This window comes from Calypte anna, chromosome 14 (genome assembly GCF_003957555.1).
Source record: "Calypte anna isolate BGI_N300 chromosome 14, bCalAnn1_v1.p, whole genome shotgun sequence".
Taxonomy (NCBI): domain Eukaryota; kingdom Metazoa; phylum Chordata; class Aves; order Apodiformes; family Trochilidae; genus Calypte; species Calypte anna.
Window position 1 is genome coordinate 5746682 of NC_044260.1, and position 22362 is coordinate 5769043.

At 38.9% G+C, this 22362-nt stretch overlaps 1 protein-coding gene across 2 annotated transcripts in view; it reads right to left on the reverse strand.

Moving 5' to 3' along the window:
- Positions 1-1534: 1534 nt before the first annotated feature.
- The window catches only part of GPR146 (G protein-coupled receptor 146), a 50067-nt gene continuing 29239 nt past the window's right edge, over positions 1535-22362 (reverse strand). The window contains exons 1-2 of one of the 2 annotated variants that reach the window (XM_030459502.1): positions 8738-8878; positions 1535-6010 (exon numbers count right to left, since the gene is read on the reverse strand). In XM_030459502.1, the coding sequence (XP_030315362.1) occupies positions 4962-5966 (1005 nt within the window). In that variant the 5' untranslated portion in view covers positions 5967-6010; positions 8738-8878 and the 3' untranslated portion in view covers positions 1535-4961. Of the gene's footprint in view, positions 6011-8737; positions 8879-22362 lie in introns of those variants that run through there. The other variant, XM_030459501.1, reaches the window with a different exon arrangement.

Sequence of the window (22362 nt, forward strand, 5' to 3'; positions counted from 1 at the left end):
CTGGTAGAGGCGTCAGAGTGTCTTGGCAACTTTGGGGCCTTTTTTCCTGTTGTATGATAGTTAAATGCATATTTTCTGAGGCTGCTTCTGAACACATTTGTCTTCACTGGTGTATCTATGTACTGACAGAGAAGGGGCAGATTCTGGTGCTGTGCTGGCCTGGTTTGTACCACTGGCATCATGATTTGGTGACACCCGAGCAATTCCTTTCACTTGCCCTTCTCTAGGAGTTCAGCCCTTGCACCCTCTAGGTTTGTTAACTTGCTTCTTATTAAATAGTTGTTCTTATTTAAGATCCTTCAAGTCAAGGTTGTAGAAAAGGAGTTTTAGTAACCCAGATGAGAAACAGCCTTTGTATGGATGGTGGTTGTGTCTTCATGCTCTGAAGAACGAAGCATCAGAAGTTGTTACTCTGCATTTGTTTAGAGATGCTGCCTCTCCCAACAGAGCACCAGAAAATACTCTTTAAACCATTGTAATGGCTTCTTGTCAGATACTAGGCTTTAATTAAATGACTAATATTGCAACATCCATTTTCACAGTTGCCCTTTTCATTTATTTCTGAGACTTAACACTCAGAAGTGCCTTGAATTAAGTTTTGCTCCTTTAAGAAATCCCCCAATAACCACTTGAAATAGTTTGCTTTTTCTTGTTGTCTGCCTACACTTTACAAAATATATAAAGGGGACAAGTTAATAATTTTGAAAGTATAACCAAGAAAATACTTTCATATACGTAGGGTAAAGTAACTGCTCCAGAGTGATTCATCTTTTGGTTACTGCAATGAATATATTATCAGAAATATTTTCTTAAAGCCAGATTTTCTTCGAAATGCCAAAGGTATGGCTTATGATGTTGTTCTGGAAACCAGGAGAATTTCTGCAAGGACCTGATTTCCAAGATCTCACAAAGGAGAGCAAGTGACAAGGACATGGCTGATGGCTGCATTCATCTCACCAGCTTGGTATTTCTGTGCTGCAATGTTACTCTGTCCCATTAGTTGCAGGATTCTTCATGCTGAGAAGAGCTGGGGCTGTGTTCCTTTTTGTTTTTATTCCCAGCACACTTCACACTGATGAATAATGAAATTTTAATTATGGCCTGGAAAATCGGATAATTTAACACATTTGATTTGACATCCCAGTTATGCAATTTGTTAGGTTTTGATTCAATGAAGCAACAGAAGTTTTAACTTTCCCTATGACAGGTTTTTACTAAGAAGGAAAAAAAAAAATCCCACATCTTACCAACAAGATAAACTTTATTGCTTTTTATTGAGAATTAGTTTTGAGTCAATTGTTTCCTTGGAGACTTTGCAGAAAGTAAATTTCTTTATGAAGGCCCCATCTATTTTAATAGACCAGAAATTTTCCAGGGCTTGATCAGTTTTTCATGAACTGAAATTGTATCTTCAGAGACCAACTCAAATTTGATTCTCAAATGAAGACTTTTGAAACTAGAACCTCTACCAGGCTAGTCAACAGGGACTTGGAGCTGGCTGTGTTAATAATTTAAGCAGAAGCAGAAAGCAACATTTTTTTGTTAGTTCATTGATTTGATTTAATTGGCGACTCAGCAAGAGGGCTATAAGCCACAGATCAACTCAAATATTAAATTTAATTTTTTGAGAAAATAACACTGTTAATAATGGCACTTAACTAGTGCTTACTTTCTAATATACAGTATATACATACAGAACCATACAGTGCACCTTACTGTTAGGAGGTTTACATTTAAATGACACACTTTAAGAAATAATTTAATAAAGTCTTTGCAAATTCTTTTTTACATCAGTAGGCTGCTTTTTATCTTGCATATATACAGTGTTTTATTCATATTTATTTAGATGTGAAATAGATAAGCCCCTGTTTACAGTCATCAGATACCTTCAGGTAAGTTCTTGAGAACTTTGTATATTAAAGATTTTTCCATAAAAGTTCTTCCATATTTAGGATATCATGTATTTTCCTAAGTATTTTAACACACTTGCTCATCTACTGTTTTTTTAATAAATATTGCAAAGTTCTCACTTTTTGGGGTACTGCTTTTTAAGAGATACCATGTGAGGCTGCAGGTTCAGAATTTCCCTAAGGAAATAGCAGTCAGGCAGCTCCATGGCAGTTTCTTTGAGGCAACCAATATATCAAATTAACTCTTAAAAGCTGAGTGGATATCAGTCTTGTTTATGAAATTATGAAAGTTGTTTGTAGGATTGCCATCACATTTAGTATAATATCAAAGATACATGTAAACATACTTAACTCTGCTGCAATAAAACTTTAGAAAAAAGAATAACTTGAGTTTTCAAGAGTAAGTTATATAAAAACTAGTTCTTTCTTCACCTCTTAAATAGCAGCTTCCAGTTTCTACAGAAATCCATTGTAATGTCAAATCACTGAGGAAGATTTGGGCCATTGTAAAGGAGACAGTGTCAAGGAAGAAAGTGTGAATGGTACCAAGAGTACAAGCCCAACCAGGGGTGGGAACAGAGGAGCAAACACCACAGAGAAGTGAAAAAGAGAAATTAAAAAAGAGACAAGATTTTAAAGCAGGAATTTAACATGGAGAGAAAGGAACAGGAAAAAAAAATGCAAAAGTCCAGTTAGCAACAGAAAACAAGAGGTCTTCAGAGAAGGGGGAAACAGAAGTAAGGAAGCAACGTGAAAGTTAAAATTGTACTTAATGCTGGCTGCTCTGTCACACAGCCCTGGCAGTGTCTCAGTTCTGGAAGCCTCTGTTCACACCAGATAAGCCAGTTCCTCCCTGCTGGAACTTTTCCTGCCAAATGGCACAGAATTTCTTTAACAGATTTTACATGAGAGATTTAATGTGGTGCGTTAGGAAACCTTATTTTCCTCGCATGGGAAGAAGAGGAGCCTATTTGCTTGACACTTGTAAAGAAAGATTTTTTTTTTTTTTTCTTAAGCACTGATGTGTGGAAGTGAACTTCAGTGTTCCAGATACATAGAAATTTGTAGGAAACTTCTCCAGTTAAGGGGGGGGAGAAGGAAGGAACCCAACCAACTGAATGGTTTACCAAAGCAGCCAGTATTGTGTCAGCATAGAGGCACTGTAAATTAGCCTGTGAATCAGACACAATAATAAAAAAAGACTTCTTCCTTATCATGGCTTTGATCAAGTAGCTAAAACTATAAAATAATTAATGTGGTTTTGCTGGATAGTTTTTGTGTGGAGAAAATCCCATAGAAAGAGAAGATTTACTGCATATAAAGGGGTATAAAGGTTAGAAATATGTCAATAAAATACAAACCTCTATTTTAGAAAGTAAAGATTAATGGAGGGTTTTCCAGCAGGTAGCTGGTAACTTAAGAGATTCTTATATCTGAAGACAGGCAAAAATGGCTATAACAAGAAAGTACTTGAATAATGATGGAGAAGACAGGAAAAGGCTGTCCCTCACCTACTTCCCATTTAGAACTTAAGCACTGTCACATTAGGCCCAAGAATCAGCTAAGATTATATTTTAAGCAATGAAAAAGGTTAAATTCTGGGTTTGCTCCATTCTTTTTCTATACCAGGGGCATGAAAAGCTCTTTGAATAAATCTGTGTGGAATTTGAGTTGTGACATTGAGCAACAAAACCATTCTGCAGTGTTGCAGGGTGAGTAACAAAGATCTCTGAAAATCAGGAGGAGTTTAGGAGTTTAACTCCCACCCCTCCTCTGTCATTAATGCAACAGCAGCACAGGAGCATTGGGTCAATGTTTTGTAGTTTGCTGCTGTGGATAACTTCATTTGCTTCCGGCAGCATGTTTGTCAAATATTACTCAGTATATGAAATAAACAGGGAACACAATCTGGACTGGATTTCTTCATCCCCACTGTGAAATACAGAAACTCTCCTTTTATTGTGTATTCAAGAATCACACCGAGAAGCACTCTGTTTGAGAGGTCAGCAAAGAGCTGATGCTAACTGGGATTCCTGTAGTTTACTCCTATTTTAAAATCTTGTATATATTGAAGGATTCTGTATGGTTTCCAAACCTCCACTGAGGTGCTAAAGATTTAATTTATTTGTTGCAAACATATCCCTTAAAAATACAGAATGTTAATCATGAACATATTTATTTTTAAGATAATTACTCTTGTTACATGAACATATGTGGACCATAACACTTAGCCAGACATTCTTTACTAGTTTAATTTTGATTTAACTTTGTAAACCACTGTATCCTTCATTTTAATATGTGGAACAAACATCTCTTGGTTCCCTTAGAATTAGTTAATAAATATTTCTTAATTCTTGAAATGTTTTAGGATGCAAACATAGCACTGGAGAGATAAAACACACTTTTGTTAATTGTTATCTCTAGAAAAAAAATCAGTTTACCATAAATGTTAGAACTTTAGTTTGTGTGAGAAAATAATTTCTGAAAACGGTAAATGAAGCTTCTTTTAGAGGAGATTCAGTGATGGAAAAAAACATTAAATAATTTAATTTATAATTAACATTTACTACTTGGACATGTATAATTGGATGTGATCTTTAGTAAAGATCATCTCTATCATCTTCATTGAAAAAAGGTGATTTACTTCATCAAGGAGAGCGCTGTTACTTCTCTGTACAGAAAATCAGGTTAATTCCTTTTTCTGTACAAGATACAAGGTGCTGTGTCTTCAGTCAAGACTTCAGTAAACTGCTTAGTGATTTCTTCAAACAGGAATATAAGAATGATGATGACAGAGTTCAGGCTTTGTAACCAATTCAGTGCACTGAGAGTATCAGATGTCCCAGGCATTACAGCACACAGCCCAGAGCTCAAACCATTCACTATCTGAAAATTAAGACTGCTTCATTTTACTCTAACAGAAAGCTCCCTCCAACCTCATGGCTGGGACTTTCACATTAGAGACTCTGAGTGCCAACACAGCAGTATCCCAGTCCCAGTACTGGTATGTCCAGTACCGCAGTCACAGAGCACCAGAGGGTTTTATCATCCCTACGTCATGACTTGCTGTACTACTGTGCGTTCATGAGAACAACCTTGATTCCCACAGTGTATCTTCTTAAGCAAACGTCGTAATTTGTTGGGGAAGTTTTTGTTAATGTATCTGTAGAGCAGAGGCATTACAAAGCTGCTTGAGAAAGCCAAGAATTTTGACAAAATCTTGGTAAAATGTAGTATTCGTCTGGAATTTTCATCTGCAATCCTTCCCTGTGCACTAGTGAAAGTGCTTACCAAGAGAATAACATAATAGGGTGTCCACAAGGTGAACTGTGTACAGACTGTGGCAATCAGGAGCCTGTGTACCGAGGGATCCAGTCTCCCAGTGTCCTGATCCAGTGGCGTGGCCTCTTTGCGTATTCGCAAGATGAGGATCAGTGCATAGAGCACAGCAACAGCTGGGACAATGTACCCAATGAAAACCATGATGGCATCTGCTGCTTCTTTGTTCTGCATCTTGGAACATTCAATTATTTTAGTCGATACGTGATTGCAGACATAAAACAGGAGAGATGAAAAACTTGTAAGCATGGCACCACCCCATATGAATCCACAAACGTGTTTGGTGTTGTACACACTGGACATGTAAGTTCTAGGCAGAGCACGCTCGATGTAGTAGTCCAGGCTGAGTAATGTAGTAGAGTACATGGTTACTAAAGAGGAGACGTTGAATAAAATAAGCAAGGTAATATAAACTTCATTGTTAGAACTCCAAATGGCCCATTTTGTGTTGGCAAGACCTAGAAGATACATTGGTGCCAAAGCATTGATGATGAGACCAGCAATGGCAATGTTGACAAAGTAAACATCTGGCATAGTCATAGTAGCTTTGTTATAGAGGTTAACTAGGACCAGCAAGCCATTGTAACAGAGGCCAATTGGGAAACACACGATGAGGTAGAGTAGGGAAAAGATGGAAAGCACAAGGTGGAAGTCATGGCAGAGATGCTGGTCCTCACTGTTCTCGGTACTGTTGTTTAAGGTTTCACAGCTCCACATAGTGATTTTAGCTCTTGTTCCTTCTCTGCTGGTCACCAGCTTTTCTGTGGAGAGAAACAGGGAAAGTATTGTTGAAATATTATATTGTAAATGAAATGCAGTGTAGTATGGCAAAACATTTTGGAGATTATATGCTTCACATAAGTGATCGATTTAAGGGCAGAGACTGAGATGTCTTTTGATCTTAGTCTAGCAGAAAGTCACCTGTGATTCAAAATCTTATGATTAGCAAATGTTCTGAAGTTTTAATTTAAAGGAATGGCAGATGAATGGATACAGGACACAACAAAAGTAAATAGTAAACTGTGCATTTTAAAAATAAATACTGGTGTACTATATATGAAGATTAATATAAAGGTTTTAAAAATTCTTAAACAACAACTTTTTATATAGCTAGCTATAGGGGGAGTTGCTGAAGAACCTAAGGATGTAAGTTGAAACATAAATCTTAGCAATAAGATGGATAATAGAGTTCTCTTAGGTGTTAAATAAGGTTTCTCTCGAGAAGACAGTTTCTTAGAAGGCTCATCCAAGGCAGTATAGTGGATGTATAGTGGATCACTGATAAAACTGACAAACACCAGAGGAAACTGGGAAATGAGGTGAAGTTGGGTTTGTTTTTTTTGTGGTGGTGTTTTGTTTGGTTTTTTCTGTTGTTGGTTTGTTTTTGTGTTTTTTTTTAATAGGTCAGTTTGTATTCAGACTTCCAACCTATAACCATTTAGTTCTGAAAATAACAATGGGCCTCTGTAGTCTAGGGAACCTAATATCAGGGCAGCCTGACTTTCCAAAAAGGAAAGAATTAGCTATAATTTCCTCTCGAAATAGCTTGAATTCTTTAAAAAGTATGTTGGTATCAGCAGCCATTGTCCAGCTATCTTTGCTTTATCATCAATAGGGAGATATCATTTTAACTGAAGTAAGTGATCTTAAAAGCAATAATGAAAAAATCTCTTTCCAAAATGCAGAAATATGGAAGAAAAAGCCTGTAGTACAACTCAAAACATCCAGTCTTAAAATCGTGGTTATTAATCCTGCCAGACCATTTCTGGGACAAGGCAGAATTTGTGCAGCAGGTCACTTCCCAAGGCAGCCTGATACCATCAGGTACTCAGCATGATTTTGTGTGCTCCCCTTTGAGGACATACATGAAAGTCTAAGTACACACACCTGCATTCCTTCCAGAGAGAGAACAAGATTTCATCAGGTCCACAATAAACATTGTGCAATTAAAATGAATGTTACCAGACAACATGCTACTCCATGAACCATATGGCTAAACTATACAGCATGGGGTTTGCTAACATCCAAAGACATGTGGCTGCATCTCTCTAGTGCAAATCCTTTGACACTTCAGCCATAGTACAGAACTTGTTCCAGAATAATGTCAGATTCAATTTTTTTTTAAATTTCCACACTGCAGTTGTTTTGTGTTTTCTAACTACCACAGCCTGTGCCAGATATAAAAATACAGTCATTCTAGCTGGGCAAACAAATTTTTATTCCACTGTCGTATGTTGGATTTCCTCAGATAAGGCACTGCTCTGACTGTAACACAACTGCAGTTCTATTGTTTTCAAAGCTGTCTTTCACCTTTGTGTAGAACCATACTTTCTGTTTGTTTTCTTAGATCAGTTCTTTAGCTTAGTACTGCAAATGAGTAGGGAGTGTATCTTTGTTGTCTTTGAATCCTTACACTGATTTTCAACGCTGAAACCAACTCAGTTTAGTTTCAGGAGGCATCTGTTTTTAAGAAGGCTGTTTTGTTTGGCTTTGCATTTTTTTCTGAAAGAAAAGTTGTTTTGCTCTTCTGAAGGCAACCAGAATTAAATCTCATTGAACTGTTATGACTTGATTCAACCAAAGCAGCAGACTGGAACTAGATATTGCAAATAGATGCATTACAGTGAGTGCAAGGGTGACTAAGCACAGGCATGGTACAATCATGTAATTCCATTATGTAGGTTTATCCTTAAGCATGTAGCTTTGATTACTCCAGACCGAATTACATCAGCCACAGAATACTTGCCTGGATATTGTTTCAGAAAATCAAGTCTTTGCTACCATGCTTTGTGTTTTGTAGTGCAGGGGGATGTCTGATTTCACAAGGACTTTTAGTTATTACCCCCGTTTTCTTTACAGTTAAACGAGACAATTCTGGTTCAATGACAGGAATAGGAGGCAATATTCAGTGTGTTAAATAGTAATCCTAGGAAATTACAAAACTTCCAAAAGCAGCAAAAATAAAATCCAATATAAAGATATTTTCTTAAGTAAATCTTTTGGTCGCTTCTAAAGTCCCAGATGACAGTTTTGGGGTTTTGTTTGTTTTTTTTTTTTTTGCCACTAACATAGAAATCACCCACTTGTAATTGTCCCTTACCTGTGAAGGCACTGAACCTGTTAGCTGTGCTGTGGAGGCCCAGCTCAGCATTTCTTACCCAGCCGTCTCTTTTGTCATTTTCAAGGCAGTTTTGTCGGCTGCAGCAGTTTGACTTCCATCGATCTAACCCCCTTTCCATCGATCTAAACCCCTCTCCATCGATCCAAACCCCCTCCGCCCGTCCCCGGGAGCCCCGCAGCCCCAGGTGGACTCGGTTGCGTAAGTGCCAGCTGCAGTCCCCTTGTTTACAGCGGGCTGACTCAGCTCCCCTCCTGTCCCTTTCCAACGCCACATTTCCCATTAGGATCAGAACCCAGGGAAGGTTGGATCCTCCTTCCTGCTTGCCTGCCTGCCTGCCTCCCTCCCTCCCAAGCCCGCAGCCCCTTACCTTCCCGCCGCCTCCTACACCCCCCGGTGCCGCCGGACGCGCTCGCCCGGGGTGGGCAGCGGAGCGGCGGCGGGAGGGCGGCTGCGGAGCCCCGGCTGCTTGCCCTTCGCCAACATGGTGCTCGCCCGCCGGCAGCCGGTTCCTTCTGCCTCCGCTGCACTTGTTTTTCCTCTCTTTAAGTTACTCACAAGTTTCTGCTCGGCTTGGCAGGCGGCAGGCCCCTCCCTTTCCCTGTTTACAGCCAGTTTCAAGAAGTGGGAGGCTGCGCTCCGAGGGGGGGGAGTGAGCGAGCTGGGAGAGTGGAGATCGCTTCAAGTCTCTGCTTTTCAGATTTATGACTTAAAATAGACGGGGCTGCCCGATAGGCAGGTTTGGGGTGGTATTGTCATCTGCTCTGGGGTTCTTTGGGGACACTGGAGGGGTTGTTCCATCCCCTCCCAAGCGCGATCACCATCTCACCTTCCAGAGCGTGGGGTTTATTTTTAATCTGGGATGAGAATATATAGCTCTGAGGTTTCAGTTCTCTATAGGCCGTCCATCCTGAACAATCAGGGTTTAAAAATGACCCTGTGACGAAGCTCACAGGTGCTTGTGCTGCTGGGGGGGGGGGGAAGTTAGCTTGTAATACAAGCAAGGAATAAGTTTCTGAGCGTTTACTTCTAATTTGGAGGTTGTTTTGGTGTTGTGACACGGCACCATGATGTGAGCCTCATTTTGTGATAGTGCTATGGATTCCACTCTTATTTTTAAATTCGAGGAGGCAACTGCTCTCAGGGTATTTGCACGTCACTGGCAATGGCTGTGTGTGCATTCTCTACACCTTTTAAAACAATAATTTCCTGGAAGAGTTTTTGAACTGTAGGTTGATAATTTATCCCATACTGAATTTTCTGCTGTGGTTGTTCTATTGGTTATATGGAAAGTAATGAGCTAAAGTTACTACCTATATAGGATGTTTTTGACTGATATTATCAACCAAAACCAGGAGCTCCCTTACTTTTAAGGAACAATTTGCCTTACACTTAGAGATTCTGGGGGCTTATTCTATAACAAATAAACACAATGAAAAATCCTTTAATTGAAAATTGAGCAGGTGTTCATGGAACAAATACCAGAGAAATGGTAAAAAGGGTTACTCAGTTTAGGTTGAGTTGCTCTACCTGACTGCAGTTTGGTTTTTATTAGGCAAAGTATGTGCTTCTTGGTTTGTATTTAAAAGTTCATTAGGAATATTGTAAAACCACTGTAACTGGCAGAAAATTCCTATGTTCATATTTGATATACTCCATGCCCAGAATTGCTGATGTGCTCTGGTTAACTCTGTTACAAACTGTCACATCAAGGCTTTGTTATCTCAAAACTTTCAAAGGACTTTGATCATTGTAGGTTCACCAGGGAAACAGCAGAGTAGGAAAGGTACTAGTGTAGAAGGGCTTCTAGAGTTCTAAGACTTGACCAGAAGCCACTTCCCTTACATCTCATAAAACAATGTGGTTTTATTTTAATAAAAATTTGCTTGAAGTACTTAAAAACTTCACACGTACTTAATAAATATTTTACAAAAAGTTAAGAGCACTTAGTGGCAAAGATTATTTTAGCAAAGATGCATAAACTAAACTTTAATTAAAGAGAAAACTTGAAGTGGTCCTTAGTTGTATTACAGAGTTCATAGCTGCAGTCTGTTTTTTTCAGTTATTTTCACTCATAATGCATCACTCAGTTGCAGAGCAGGTTGGTTAACAGTTTCAAGCATGACCATTCTACTCTCTGATTATTTTTATTTGACTTTAAAAACACCCAAACCTTTATTCAGCTGTAGCACTGTCTCTCACACTGCAGATTTTTTTTGTTTAGATAATAAAAGATTTGTCTGCTTGCTCTGTTATCATCTATACATGAAATAGCTATCGAGATTATCTAATCTCAATAGGTGTTTTCACAAGCTGTAATATCATTACAAACTGTATAGAGCTAATAAAGCTGTTGTCAAGACGGTAAATCTCTAAACAGGTCTAAGACTCCTAGAATTCCAACAGGAATTCCTGCAGAGGCTGAAACCCAAGGGTGCTGCATGGGGAAGGCTGAGTGCTGTGCAGAGCTTTGCTGAACAGCACAGCTTGGCCTCAGACCAAGACTGAGAAGAAAAAGCAAAAAAAGACCAAGCAGAAAAGGTTGGCCAGAAGTGTTGCATATATGCATAAACCATAAGTTTGTTGGTCAGCTACTCCTCAGTTTGCAAGGTGTTTTTTGAAAGTGAATTCCTGATCATTATTTATGGATTAATTCCTGAAAATTTGAGTAATGGATGACTGGTATTTCTGGAAGATAACATACCTGTGATTAGTTGTACCTCAAGGGGAACACACTCTGAACTCTCAAGTGTGAGAGAATGAAGTGTTAGGCTGCTGCTACCTCTCAGTCTGGGTAATGTGACATTTTTTTAGGCTTACTAGCTTATATACATACCATAGGGATTAACAGAAGGATTGTTGGCTGGCTACACAGAAAAGTAAAACTAGATTGTTCAGGTTAGATGTGAGGAGAAAAAAATGCAGCAGTACAGGCAAGTAGGTTTCAGATTGTACTTCCCTTATGCAGTTGCTGAGTTGCTGCTGTTTATAATATAATGATACAGCTCAGATAAAATTCTTTTAACATTAGTGGAGAAGAAAATCCTGCTTGATATCCTGGGTGCTGGGCTGAAGAACAGGCCCCTTCCAACCCTGTCATTTATGTCTTTGTGGTGCAATCACTGACCAGTTTGGCTGGTGGTATGTTTATAATTGGTATTGGTTCCTTTTCTAATATAGTCAATTCCATGCAGTATCATGTGAAAGAAGCCATGGCTAAATGACGAATATAAGTGATATAAAGTAGCACTCAATATAATCCTCTCTTGGATGTGTACAAAGGCACAAATAAAAAAGCAAGAGCAGGTCAATTGGAAGAAAGGTGTTTTTTTCTTTATAAAGTAGCACTGTCTGTCCCTGCTCCTGCAAGAGGGAGCAAGGAGCTTGCAAGGTATGTTGGCAAGTGAATTTAGAGGAAGAGCAAGCACCCAGCCTCTTGGTCACACTGATTTTACCCTCATTATTAGGCTCATTTTTTTGTTTTCCAAACCTATTCCTTTTGCAGTATCAACTTATATGTGCTTAAAGCATATGAGAACAAATAATATACTCTAATAAGGACAAAAAAGGTCAACTACTCTGGAAAACATAATACAAACTGCAAAGGGGTGTTTATAAGAGACTGTTTTATCTCATGGAGTGGCAGTGTGCTAGTGATCTGGAAGGCTGCAATAACAAAGTGCTACAGGGTAGAAGAGACAAAATTCCTGCAAAACGGGGAGACTGAGTTCTGTGGAGAGGAGATAGGCCCTAAAGATTTGTGTGGAAGGAGTCCCATGCTCAGACACAGATGCTATCTGCCAGGCACATCTGCTGCTCCAGATAAATCCTTCTTTTCTGTGCTGTTTATTTCTTTGTGGGAGTGAGGTTGCTGAGGGCTGTGCCCTCTCTGCAGCTGCTCAGGAACAGCTGCACTGGGAGCTCTGCATGGGTTAACTCTATAAATTCAATCATATTTTGTTAACTTCTCTCAGTGTCAAGTGAGTGTGACTGGTCTCTTGCTCCACCTCTTCCTGGCTTTATCACTGAGTTCCAACAGAGCCCCTGTATGGAAAACCTGACATGTCTTTTCTTTTTTGTTCACCATAGAGTACATCTTTGATACGTTGTGACTTAAGATTTCATTACTGCAAGAAGTGAAATAATGGTATTTTTCTGCTAGAGATAGGGTATTCCATGAGGCAGAATTAATTTATGCAGCAGTTACCTGCATTGCTCTACAAGCCTCAGCTGCCTGGGTTTCTGAAATGAGATAAAATTCCAAATTGCCCAAATATCCACTAGGTAATACTTTCCTTAAAAAAACCTGAGTTATATGCAAAACAAACCCCCTGTAATTATTTAAGTAGTCATATTCACTTCCAAGTAACTTACAGTGTTATTAAACAGTAATCATTAGGATGAGTTTAATATTAGAATTTAGGCTCCGTAAGATGCTTTCAACTCTGAACTTTATGAAGTTGACTTACTGGAATAAAAGTGACAGCTTTTAAGCACCATCTGACTAGAAAGTGCCATTCAGAGTGGTAAATGTGACCAACCAGTTAGCTGTCCCTGCTCCCTTTTTCCAGAGCACCGGGAAGCTGATCTGGATGGAGCTCCCTTACTTTGAAACTAAATGGCAACAAACAGAATTCAGTATGAAGATGATTGAAAGTCACTATATATATTTTTTTTTTTTTTTCAATGCAGTGAAAATGTCTTTTAAAAAATTTAACCTGTGGCAGAATTTCCACTGTGCTTATAACTGGTGAGCCACAGAAACCAAAAGACTTAATTAAAACATAAAGTTTCCCTTGCTGGGAGAACAGACAAGACCATTAACTGCAGTAAATATTTTTGTTCAATTTAAAAGTGGATACAAGTTGCAGTTTCTTTGCATGTGAAATACTTCAACTCAATGGATCTTGCAAGGATTCCATCCACCTTCAGAAAGCATTCTTACTATCACAATGTTGATGCTCAGAGTAGCTGGGATGTAGTAGTTTACACAGTAGATAAACTTTGTCCCACAGTTTTTAGTGAAAGCATTTTAGTTCATTTTATTCTCACTTAAGGAATGGAATACACTCGTTGGGTGATTTCATTAAAGGATCTTTCTTATATGATAATCATAAACATAGATGTTTAACTGTAGGGTTTTTCCACCAGTATCTACAGACAAACAGTAAAACAGAAAGTTAGTTAAGACTGGTTTTGGGGAAAAGAGGTTATGAAACACTTATGTTCCTTTTTCTTTGTAACAATCACCAGATCAAGGAGAAAAATTAAAATTTTTCTGCCAAGGCCCTTTTTAATATTGGAGAAAATACATTATTAAAAGACAATTTATGGTACATTTCTTTATCTGATTTCTAGGTTTAGATTATAGGTACAAACAGATCATTTGCACCTCTTAAAAGGTAGTAACTGGTTAAATTTCTGCATTTTGGAGTTGCTCAGGTTCTAGGTAGAGAATGTATATCAACAGAACCTTGCCTTTCTTGTCCACACAAATCAGCATCACTCCAGTAGAGATGCCTGAATTTTGCCAGTCAGAATTCAGAAACATTATCTCCATTCTAGATACTCCAGACTGAAGTGATCCCAGGGACAGAGCATTGCAGGCACAGGGGCTCTGCTGGAATTACTCTGTAAATGAGTTGGCCCAGGGAGCTGGCAGGCTGGAAACAGCAGCTCTTATCTAACCCCTCTGTTTGTTTGCTTCACCCATGCTTAGGACTTATGACAGGGAACACTGCTGAAATTTGGCAGGGTGCAAACATTCCCCACTGATATTTTGCTGCCAGTTGCAAAGACTGACAAGAGGCACAGATGGTGGCTTTCCTGGAAACTATAACATAATGCCATTTCCTAATAGAAACATCAGTGAAAGCTGACCCGGTGACTTATCCACAAGACATCGCGTTGGCCCTGTAGGAAACTCTTGGGAAACAGACTCAGACTGCAGGGAACAGGTTTCCAGTAAATGCAAAAATATTGACATAGTTCTTTCTCAAATAATATTTATGAGTATAAAACTGGCTTGGCTTTGGAGTTTGAAGGGGAAAATCAGCCCTCAGCAGAGTTGCACTGAGACTGAAATGACTTCAAAATTTGTCACATCCGTTGGAGATAAACAGGTATCTTTCTCATAATTGTCAGCAGAGATCTGAGACATCTTGTTCTTGACACTCCTGTGGCCTTTACCTTCTGTTTCTAGGCGAAGGAAAAGACCATTTTCTAGCAGCCTTTTGGATGAACCTGCATATTTACTGATTGCATCTTACTATTCCATTTATAACATCTGAATAAAATATGTTACTTGAACATCTTAGGAGGGCTGGTATCTCACTAATGCTGGTCTAAGGATGGTTATTATTAGACTAAGATTTCTAGTAGCTATTTTAATTTACCAGGAGCTTGAAACTAATTAAATGGCATTGTACTGACATGAATAGGTTCTGATTTGTCCATCTACTGCTTCTCATGTTTCACTCCCCACTCTACTTGGTCAGTGACAGGGGTTTTTTTACCCCTCAAAAATCAAATTTTTCTACCAATAATCTTGATTTCTCACAAGGCTCTCCATTGCACCTGTATATATTGAATTACCCTTCCATCAAACTTGAACAATCCAGTAGTCACCTTTAGCACTTTCTGTTCTGCCATACTTGCAAAGGGTTTAACAGGTTTAAGTGTTAGATCCTTAAGTAGTTTGAGTTCTTGCTTCACAGATGTGTGGCTGGGGATTCTTCCTTAGTTATTCTTAACAGGTGTCACTTTTATTCCAGCCCAGCATAAGGCTGGGGAAATGTTCCCAATGACAAAAATCTAAAGTAATTTTTGGGGAAGAAAGTACAAAGGAGCCTAGGACTTCTGTAAAAGTGGACCCTCTAACCCTAAAGCCTCCCATTATGTAAACAACTGTGCAGTTACACCTTGAGCATACTGTGTAGCCACCAGTTACCCACATTCTGTCCAATCCCCAGTGTTTTGGGAAGCCATGGTTAGGATTTATACAAATTCCTGGGACTGCAGCCAAATAAATGACACTGAAAAAAATACTAGTGCTTACTAATTGTATTGATTCACGTGTCATTTAGCAATTATTGTGGTGTTTTTCTAATATGAACTGATTTTTCTTCAAGATTTCTTGGTGTCCTTACACACATATTTAAAAATTGAGCAGACCACAGGAAGAAAGCACAACTTCTGTAGAAGATTTTCTTATTGCAGGAGCTGTATTGAGCCTTGATATATAAAATAAATTTATAATCTACTTCCTCCTGTGCTAATGGGTGGAAGCCTGAGTAGTAATTAGTTTGTCGCAGAGCCAGTTTCTTACTTATGATTGATAAATTGTTGTTCTGTGTGTAGCCCATGCAGACATAGTGACTCCCACAGTTTGTAGGGAGGTCAGTGGAGCCTTCTAGCCTTCCTTCACTTAAATAAGCCTTACATGTCTTAGCTGTTGTAGAAAATATGCAAAATATTCTGATAAACTCTTATCTGATTTTCAGACCCTGTGCGAAGGAGCTCGAATGGATCATTTTGATGTGCAGATTACAAACGTAGACATTCCCATGAATCACTTTGTCCAGACATTTGATTAACTTTTTTTCATTATTTCACAATCAGTCCAGCTTCTGTTGAAATCCATGAGAAGCTGCTTTGACCTAAATGATGGGCCCAGTCAAACCCATGAAGGATGTGATGCTGGCATAAGGAATAGGGTGCTGCCTATTTATGCTGCTTTAGCATTTGTATAGAAGAATAACATGAAGTTCAGCTGACAGAGCCCTAAAGGAAAGCAGCTCTTCTGCTAAGTGCAGTAGAAAAAAGATTTGCAAATATCATGGTGATTAGCATAGTTAAAAGTGCTTGTGGAGGCTAAAAAGACAGCAGTCATTCTGCTTAATCAAAGCTGCTGCTGAAAGCAGTTAGAAAATTTTTGGTGTTTTGAAGTTGCTCTTTGGCTTACCTTCTTTTATAATATAAATGAAAATGCAGCTCAATTGTAATTAATTAGTTAATTAGTTACTGCTGTCTTTTAGCTGCTTTGCAGTAATATTTCAGAGTATCGTTTGCTGTGTATTTTATTATTCTGCTATTTCTAGAAGACTCATCAGTATCTCACTTTCATTGAGAGTGCTTTTACTTCATTAAAATTATTAGATTAACTTTTGATTAATTCCTCTGCTATTCTGATATGTCTAGATTTCATATATAGCAAAATGGAGGTCTCATATATTCAGTGATTAATTAAAAAACTCAAGAGAACATACTTAGTACATAAAGAAACAGTAAATGAGAAATGCAGCAGAATGTGCAAGACCATGAAAATTGTTATGTAGAAGAAAATTCTCCTACAACTTTTTTTGATAACCAGGTAAGATCAGGAGCGTGGCAGATTTAAACAATGACATTTTCCCTAAAGAACTTTTATCTAGACACTGAACACCAGTTTCTAATGATGGCACAGTTCATTTTCACTGAGCCAGGGTTTATAGGCGTTAATGTAAATGCTTTCTGGGCTCTTAAAAACCCAAAGCAATTTAAAAGGTGAACTTAAAATCTCACCTGGTAGGCACTGCCTCGTTCCTTAAGGGCTGGCACAAACATTTTGCCCTTCAAGTCAGAACCTTTTCAAAGTGACCTCCAGTATCTCATTTCTCTGGTAGGAGGAAACAGTGAGGGAGCTGAGGAGAACTCAGCTGAAGCCTCTGCCCTGCCCTGGGCAATGCCACCAAGGTGTCCATGTGGCTGTGCATCCATACACATCATCCCTGAACTTCAGCTCCTGGCGCTTGCTGGTGCAGGGGGCTGCTGGAAAAACAGGGGGACTGCTGTGTGTAGCGGGGTCATAACTGGGAAAGGGTTTTTCGGGGTCATTTTCTTGGAAAGGACAAACTGAAAGGACAAACTGAAAGGAGGTCACTGCGGTCAGAGAGCTGCTTGACCTTTGGTGCCGTTGCGTAACGGGAAGCAAACAGTGGCTGCATCGAGCTGGGAGAGGTTTTTTTTTTTTACTATGAGAAAAGAGGTTTTACCATAGGGGTAGTTACTGTGCAAAGCTGTGCCTGTTAACTGAGTGAGAAATCCAGAGCAAAATTATCCGAGCTGGCAAAACCATTGTTAGGGTGCTCTGGGTTCCTTTGGAGCTACTCGTCACAGCTGTGTTTGTCGGGAGCCACATCCCTTCCCTCCTTTACAAAACAATCCTGTTTAGCAGAAGCCTGAAACATCTACTTGGCCTCTGGGGAGTTTAGACAGTAAGCAACATTAGACCTGAAAAAGAGCCAATGTGTGTTTAAAAAAAAAAAAACCCAAACAAAAACTTGACTGTAAACCTCACAATTATTTTAAGCATTCAGAAAGAACGTTTTAATTAAAAGAGAAAAAAAAACCCCAACAAAACATGTAAGGAAAATGCTGGTGCTGCATCACCTTTAATGAGATGGGAGGTAAATGTAAATTCTTGCCATTTGAATAAAAAGCATGTAATGTCAGGACTGCCTACTTAGCTTGAATACAAATAGTCCTTAAATAATCTGCCTTTTAACCTGTAATGAAGAATTAATTTATGTGTTTTCCTTCCTCCCAAAGCAATAAAGTATAAGATGTTATGTATCAACCAAAAAGGAGTTGACCCCTAAAATGAATGAAGAATTTGTGTCTCGTGTTAGGCACGTATCTATTTTCTTCTGTGTATGTGACATGCATGTGTTTCTTATTTTATACCACTAGTTGTTTATTCTTACAGGATCTTATAAGCTGAAACTTCACAAGAGAACTCGAAGGCATGCTCTAAGGTTAACACCTGAGAACTTTTTTTGAATCTCAGTATTTACAGTCTAAGTATTTGCCTAGTCCAGTTATATTTTTGTTCCTTTTGGCTAAGCTTTTATTGTTTATACTAAAGTAAAAAAACCCCAAGCCTCTACTTAAAATCTTTATAATATAAATCCCACATTAATATTTTCCATTAAATGCTCTGTTGTTGGAGATTGGTCAAATTGTTAAGTAAACAAGCACTTCTTTAATCTCAGAAGTAGTATTTCTATGAGGAGACAATGTGGGGCAGCCCAGGATTATGCTTTTTTTTTTTTTTTTAATGGTTTGTGATATTTCATGCTTATCACTTGCTCGGTTAAGCCATTATGTGTGGTTTTTGTTTTGAAACACAGAGAAAAAAACCCAAACTGTGTTGATTTACATTTGATAAAATACCAGTGACAGCTGAGCATAGAGTTTAAGTTGAAGTCTGCTTTCTTTTTGAAATTCAGACCTCATGAACTTTATCATGTAGGCTTTTTAAAGGAGAAAAACACCGAGATGGGGAGATGGAATAGTATTCCTTCAGTCTCTGGGGAGAGGAGGTAATAACGTGGCTCCTACGAGTCTGCTGCTCTCTTGGTTTTATAGAGGCCACTGCTTGCTGTCCCGGGCCCTGCCAGTCCATCACTTGTTTCAGTTTGGAGTGCTCACAACCTCGTAGTTTTTACATTCTCCTGGCCCAGTTTGGCTACCACCCTTTCCTTGATTTCCTTCAATGTAAAGATCCTTAATCCCCAACACACCCATGCTGTGTAACTCCCACTTGTCACTGATCATTTGGAGTAACTTGGTGTGGTTGTGGGGCAGAGGAGACTGTCCTGCTTGGATCAAAAAGGTCCAGATTTTACCAAAATCTGTACTTCTACAACTTGTCCAAATACTTCTTGTGGCAGATCCAGAGGCTTTGTGCTGAGACTTGGTTCTGGCCAGAAAACTGCAAGGGGACTGTGGACACGGTGAACAAGGTTTACTTTAGAGCCTTACTTTTAACTCAGCCTCATTGCAAAGCAAGAAAGTGCCAGTGAAGGTGGAGCCTCTTCTATGACCTGCCAGGAAAATTAGCCCATACACATTTAAACACCAGACAGATATTTGTCCTGTGTACATGGGATTCGGCTGGAGAGGAGCCTAATATGAGCATGAAACACATACATAACCTAATGCACTTTTTCTTTACAGCCACTAAGCAGCAGGGATCACAAAAACCTTGGTCTCTCCTCACATTCTTAATTTTCAGATGCAGTTGCTACTGGCCTGATTAATATGCTGAATTAAATTCCCTGTCCATCCTCCCCCAAATACAGTTCTCATTGCTGGTGGTTCTGTGAAGTTAACACAGTCCTGAAGTTCATAATTGCAAGGAACTTGGTTGCTGTGAAAGCTGGATTTGAGCAGTGCAGGTTTTTGGTAGCTGACTAATTTGTAGTGGTGCAGATGATGAAGTCACCATGTGTTTGAGATGTTTCTGATACTCTGCTACATCTGATATGAACTGATAGACAATTCTGGTAATATCTTTATACTTACAGGAGCTCAATAGGACAAAACCCAGCAAGTTCTGTTTGATTTTCTTCAGCAATATACTGACTTTCAAAATCTTTTAGGATCTTTCAGGAGTGCTCTGTGCAGTAACTTGGATTTAGCTATAGTCAGGAATTCAGATGGATTAAACAATTCACAAGGTTAAAGTGAAAGTGTTATTTAAGAGTGTGGTTGCCAGCATATTATTTTTATGACCTGAAGTGGTTTTGCTGAAGCATCACTATGACATTAGTGAATTAGTGTCCATGTGGGCCCTTCATACCCATGTGTAAATTGTCTGTAAAGAATAGTTGCTCATCTAAAAGGATTATCAGAAATATCCTCCAGTATACTTTTATCTTAAGCTGTAATGTTGTACCTTCAGAGGAGTGCAAACACTTGGTGGAAGAGGCTGTGGTGTAGGCAATGATCTCCTGCCAATCACCATGGGCATTTCTTATTCTCTAGTACTGTTGTTTCAAGCATAGAAGAAAGATGTAATGTTAATGGGATTCATTTGGGACTGTTTATTTGTGTTTTATCTTAGTGTGAATATTTAGCAAGTTCATATTTGGTCTTAACATGTCAGAAAGTGCTTTGGTAATTACTTACAAAAAAAATTGAAATTGAATATGGAAATCAGCTGAAGTAAACAAGGCCTATTTGCAAATTTTAGATTAGTTGCTTTAGAACTGCCTTTTTCATATGAGCTCAACTCTCAGTCCCTTTCATTTTTTAATCTGCTTCAATATTTTGGTTGTAAGAACAGTGATGGAAAACTTTGAAAAGGTGACCACAGCTGTACCAGTGCTGCAGCCCCATTAATCATACATTCATCCTCCAGAACCAGTGTCTCTTGTTTGAGAAATTCAACCAACTTCCCCTTAGGGCTGTTTGCAAACAAGCTCTGGTGAAACTTGCAGTGGTGGCTGGATGGGCTGCCCAGAGCTCCTGGGCTGGCAGCAGCCTCAGCACAGGGACAGGTTGCTTGCTCTCCCAGCTTGATTTCCAAACTGGACCACAAAGATTCAACCTTTTCAGAGGCATTGCAGTGAGCTCAGGCTGCTGACACAGGATGGGAATGTTTCCCTTGGGCTGGCTGCATCAGCACAGGGTGAGAACCTCCAGTGGTTCTGTGGCAAGCAGGCTGGGAGAGGAGCAGTAGCATCTGAGTCCATTGCAGTTCCTTCCTCTGTTGACATGACTCAGGATCCTCTTGTGGTTTTAGTTAAAATCCCTCAAACCTGCTAACCCAGCAAATTCAGAGAAGCTTTCCAAAAGTATTCAGAGTTTGTGATTCACTTCAGTAGCACACCTATTCTTTATTTACTTGGAAAAGCCCATGATTTTGTTTCAAAAACATTGTCCTATGCTGAAAACGCAGAAGAAAACCCAACAGTTGCATAAAAATGGGAGTGATAATAATGGACAAGGCAGGAGTTATTTGTGTCTCTTCTAGTCAATAGTGTTTTTTTTAACTTGAGTTCCTGTATATTTGACCTCTAATTTGAAAGGCCATACTTCTGAAATTCACCGTTCAGTCATTGCTTGTGTTGTTGTATTAGAGATGTACTGTGGTGCATCTGTGGGCACCCTTTGTCTCTGCATACTTTGGATAATTTTATTCGCTGTTGTTTGAAAATGTCATTAGAAATTAAATCAGTTTGTTTAGCTATTGTGAGCTAATCCAAACATACTGAATATAATACACTGCTCCTGACCTTTTCCTGCTTTCAGTAGCTCTTTCCTTTGCAGACCTCAGGTGGTGGGGATGGGCGAAAAGCTTTAACCCTCTGGGTGTATTTAGTGAAGGCTACAGGACAGGCTGAAGGCTCTGCACCTCACTTTGCAGCACAAGAGTAGCAGCAGAGCAGATGTATGAGAAGGGAGAAAATCCAGGACCTTACTGTCTTCCTTCATAAATGCTTGGGTGCACTCTCCCCACCCTCCAACCCTTTAAAAAAGACATAAAGCAGCAAGATGACATGCTCAGGACTGTGGCTAACTAGCAGGATTTCATAGCCAGCTGACCATGAAGTGTTCCTAGCTTCTAAAATCTGCATGATTAAATATTAGTGCTTGAAAGCTTCCAGATTTTGGTGAAAATTCTTTCACCAAAATCTATTGATGCTCAAGAACTATTTATTTTAAAAGATACGGAGCATGAAAATGGAGTTAAAATATTATCTTCTCAAGCTGTCCATTTTACTATTGCTACTTTTGATCTGTGTTAATTTGAAAAAGCAATTTATTAATAAATCTTTACCTCAACAGGTATTTTAGTAGTTTGTTGTTAATAACAAATTTTAAAGGGAAGGAAAAAACAGAGGAAGAATGTAACAAAAACGTTGACCTCAATGAATAAAAATTGGTCTGTTTGTACAATGAGAAAATAAGATAATTATGGCTATTAAATCCTATGCTCCAAGAATGAAAATAAAGAACATACAATGTGGAAATGGGAGAGAGTATTAGGACAGATTCACTGAAATCTTTTCTCCATAATCCTTCTTAATACTGTGGGGATATTTTTTTTAGTTAAGGACTCAGACTGTCCTGGAGAGTGTTCCTGGAGTTTGGCAGCAATGCAAGAGGATGGTTTACAAATATTCCACACCAGGAAAATATTTGGAAACCAGTAATGTGGTGTTTGGC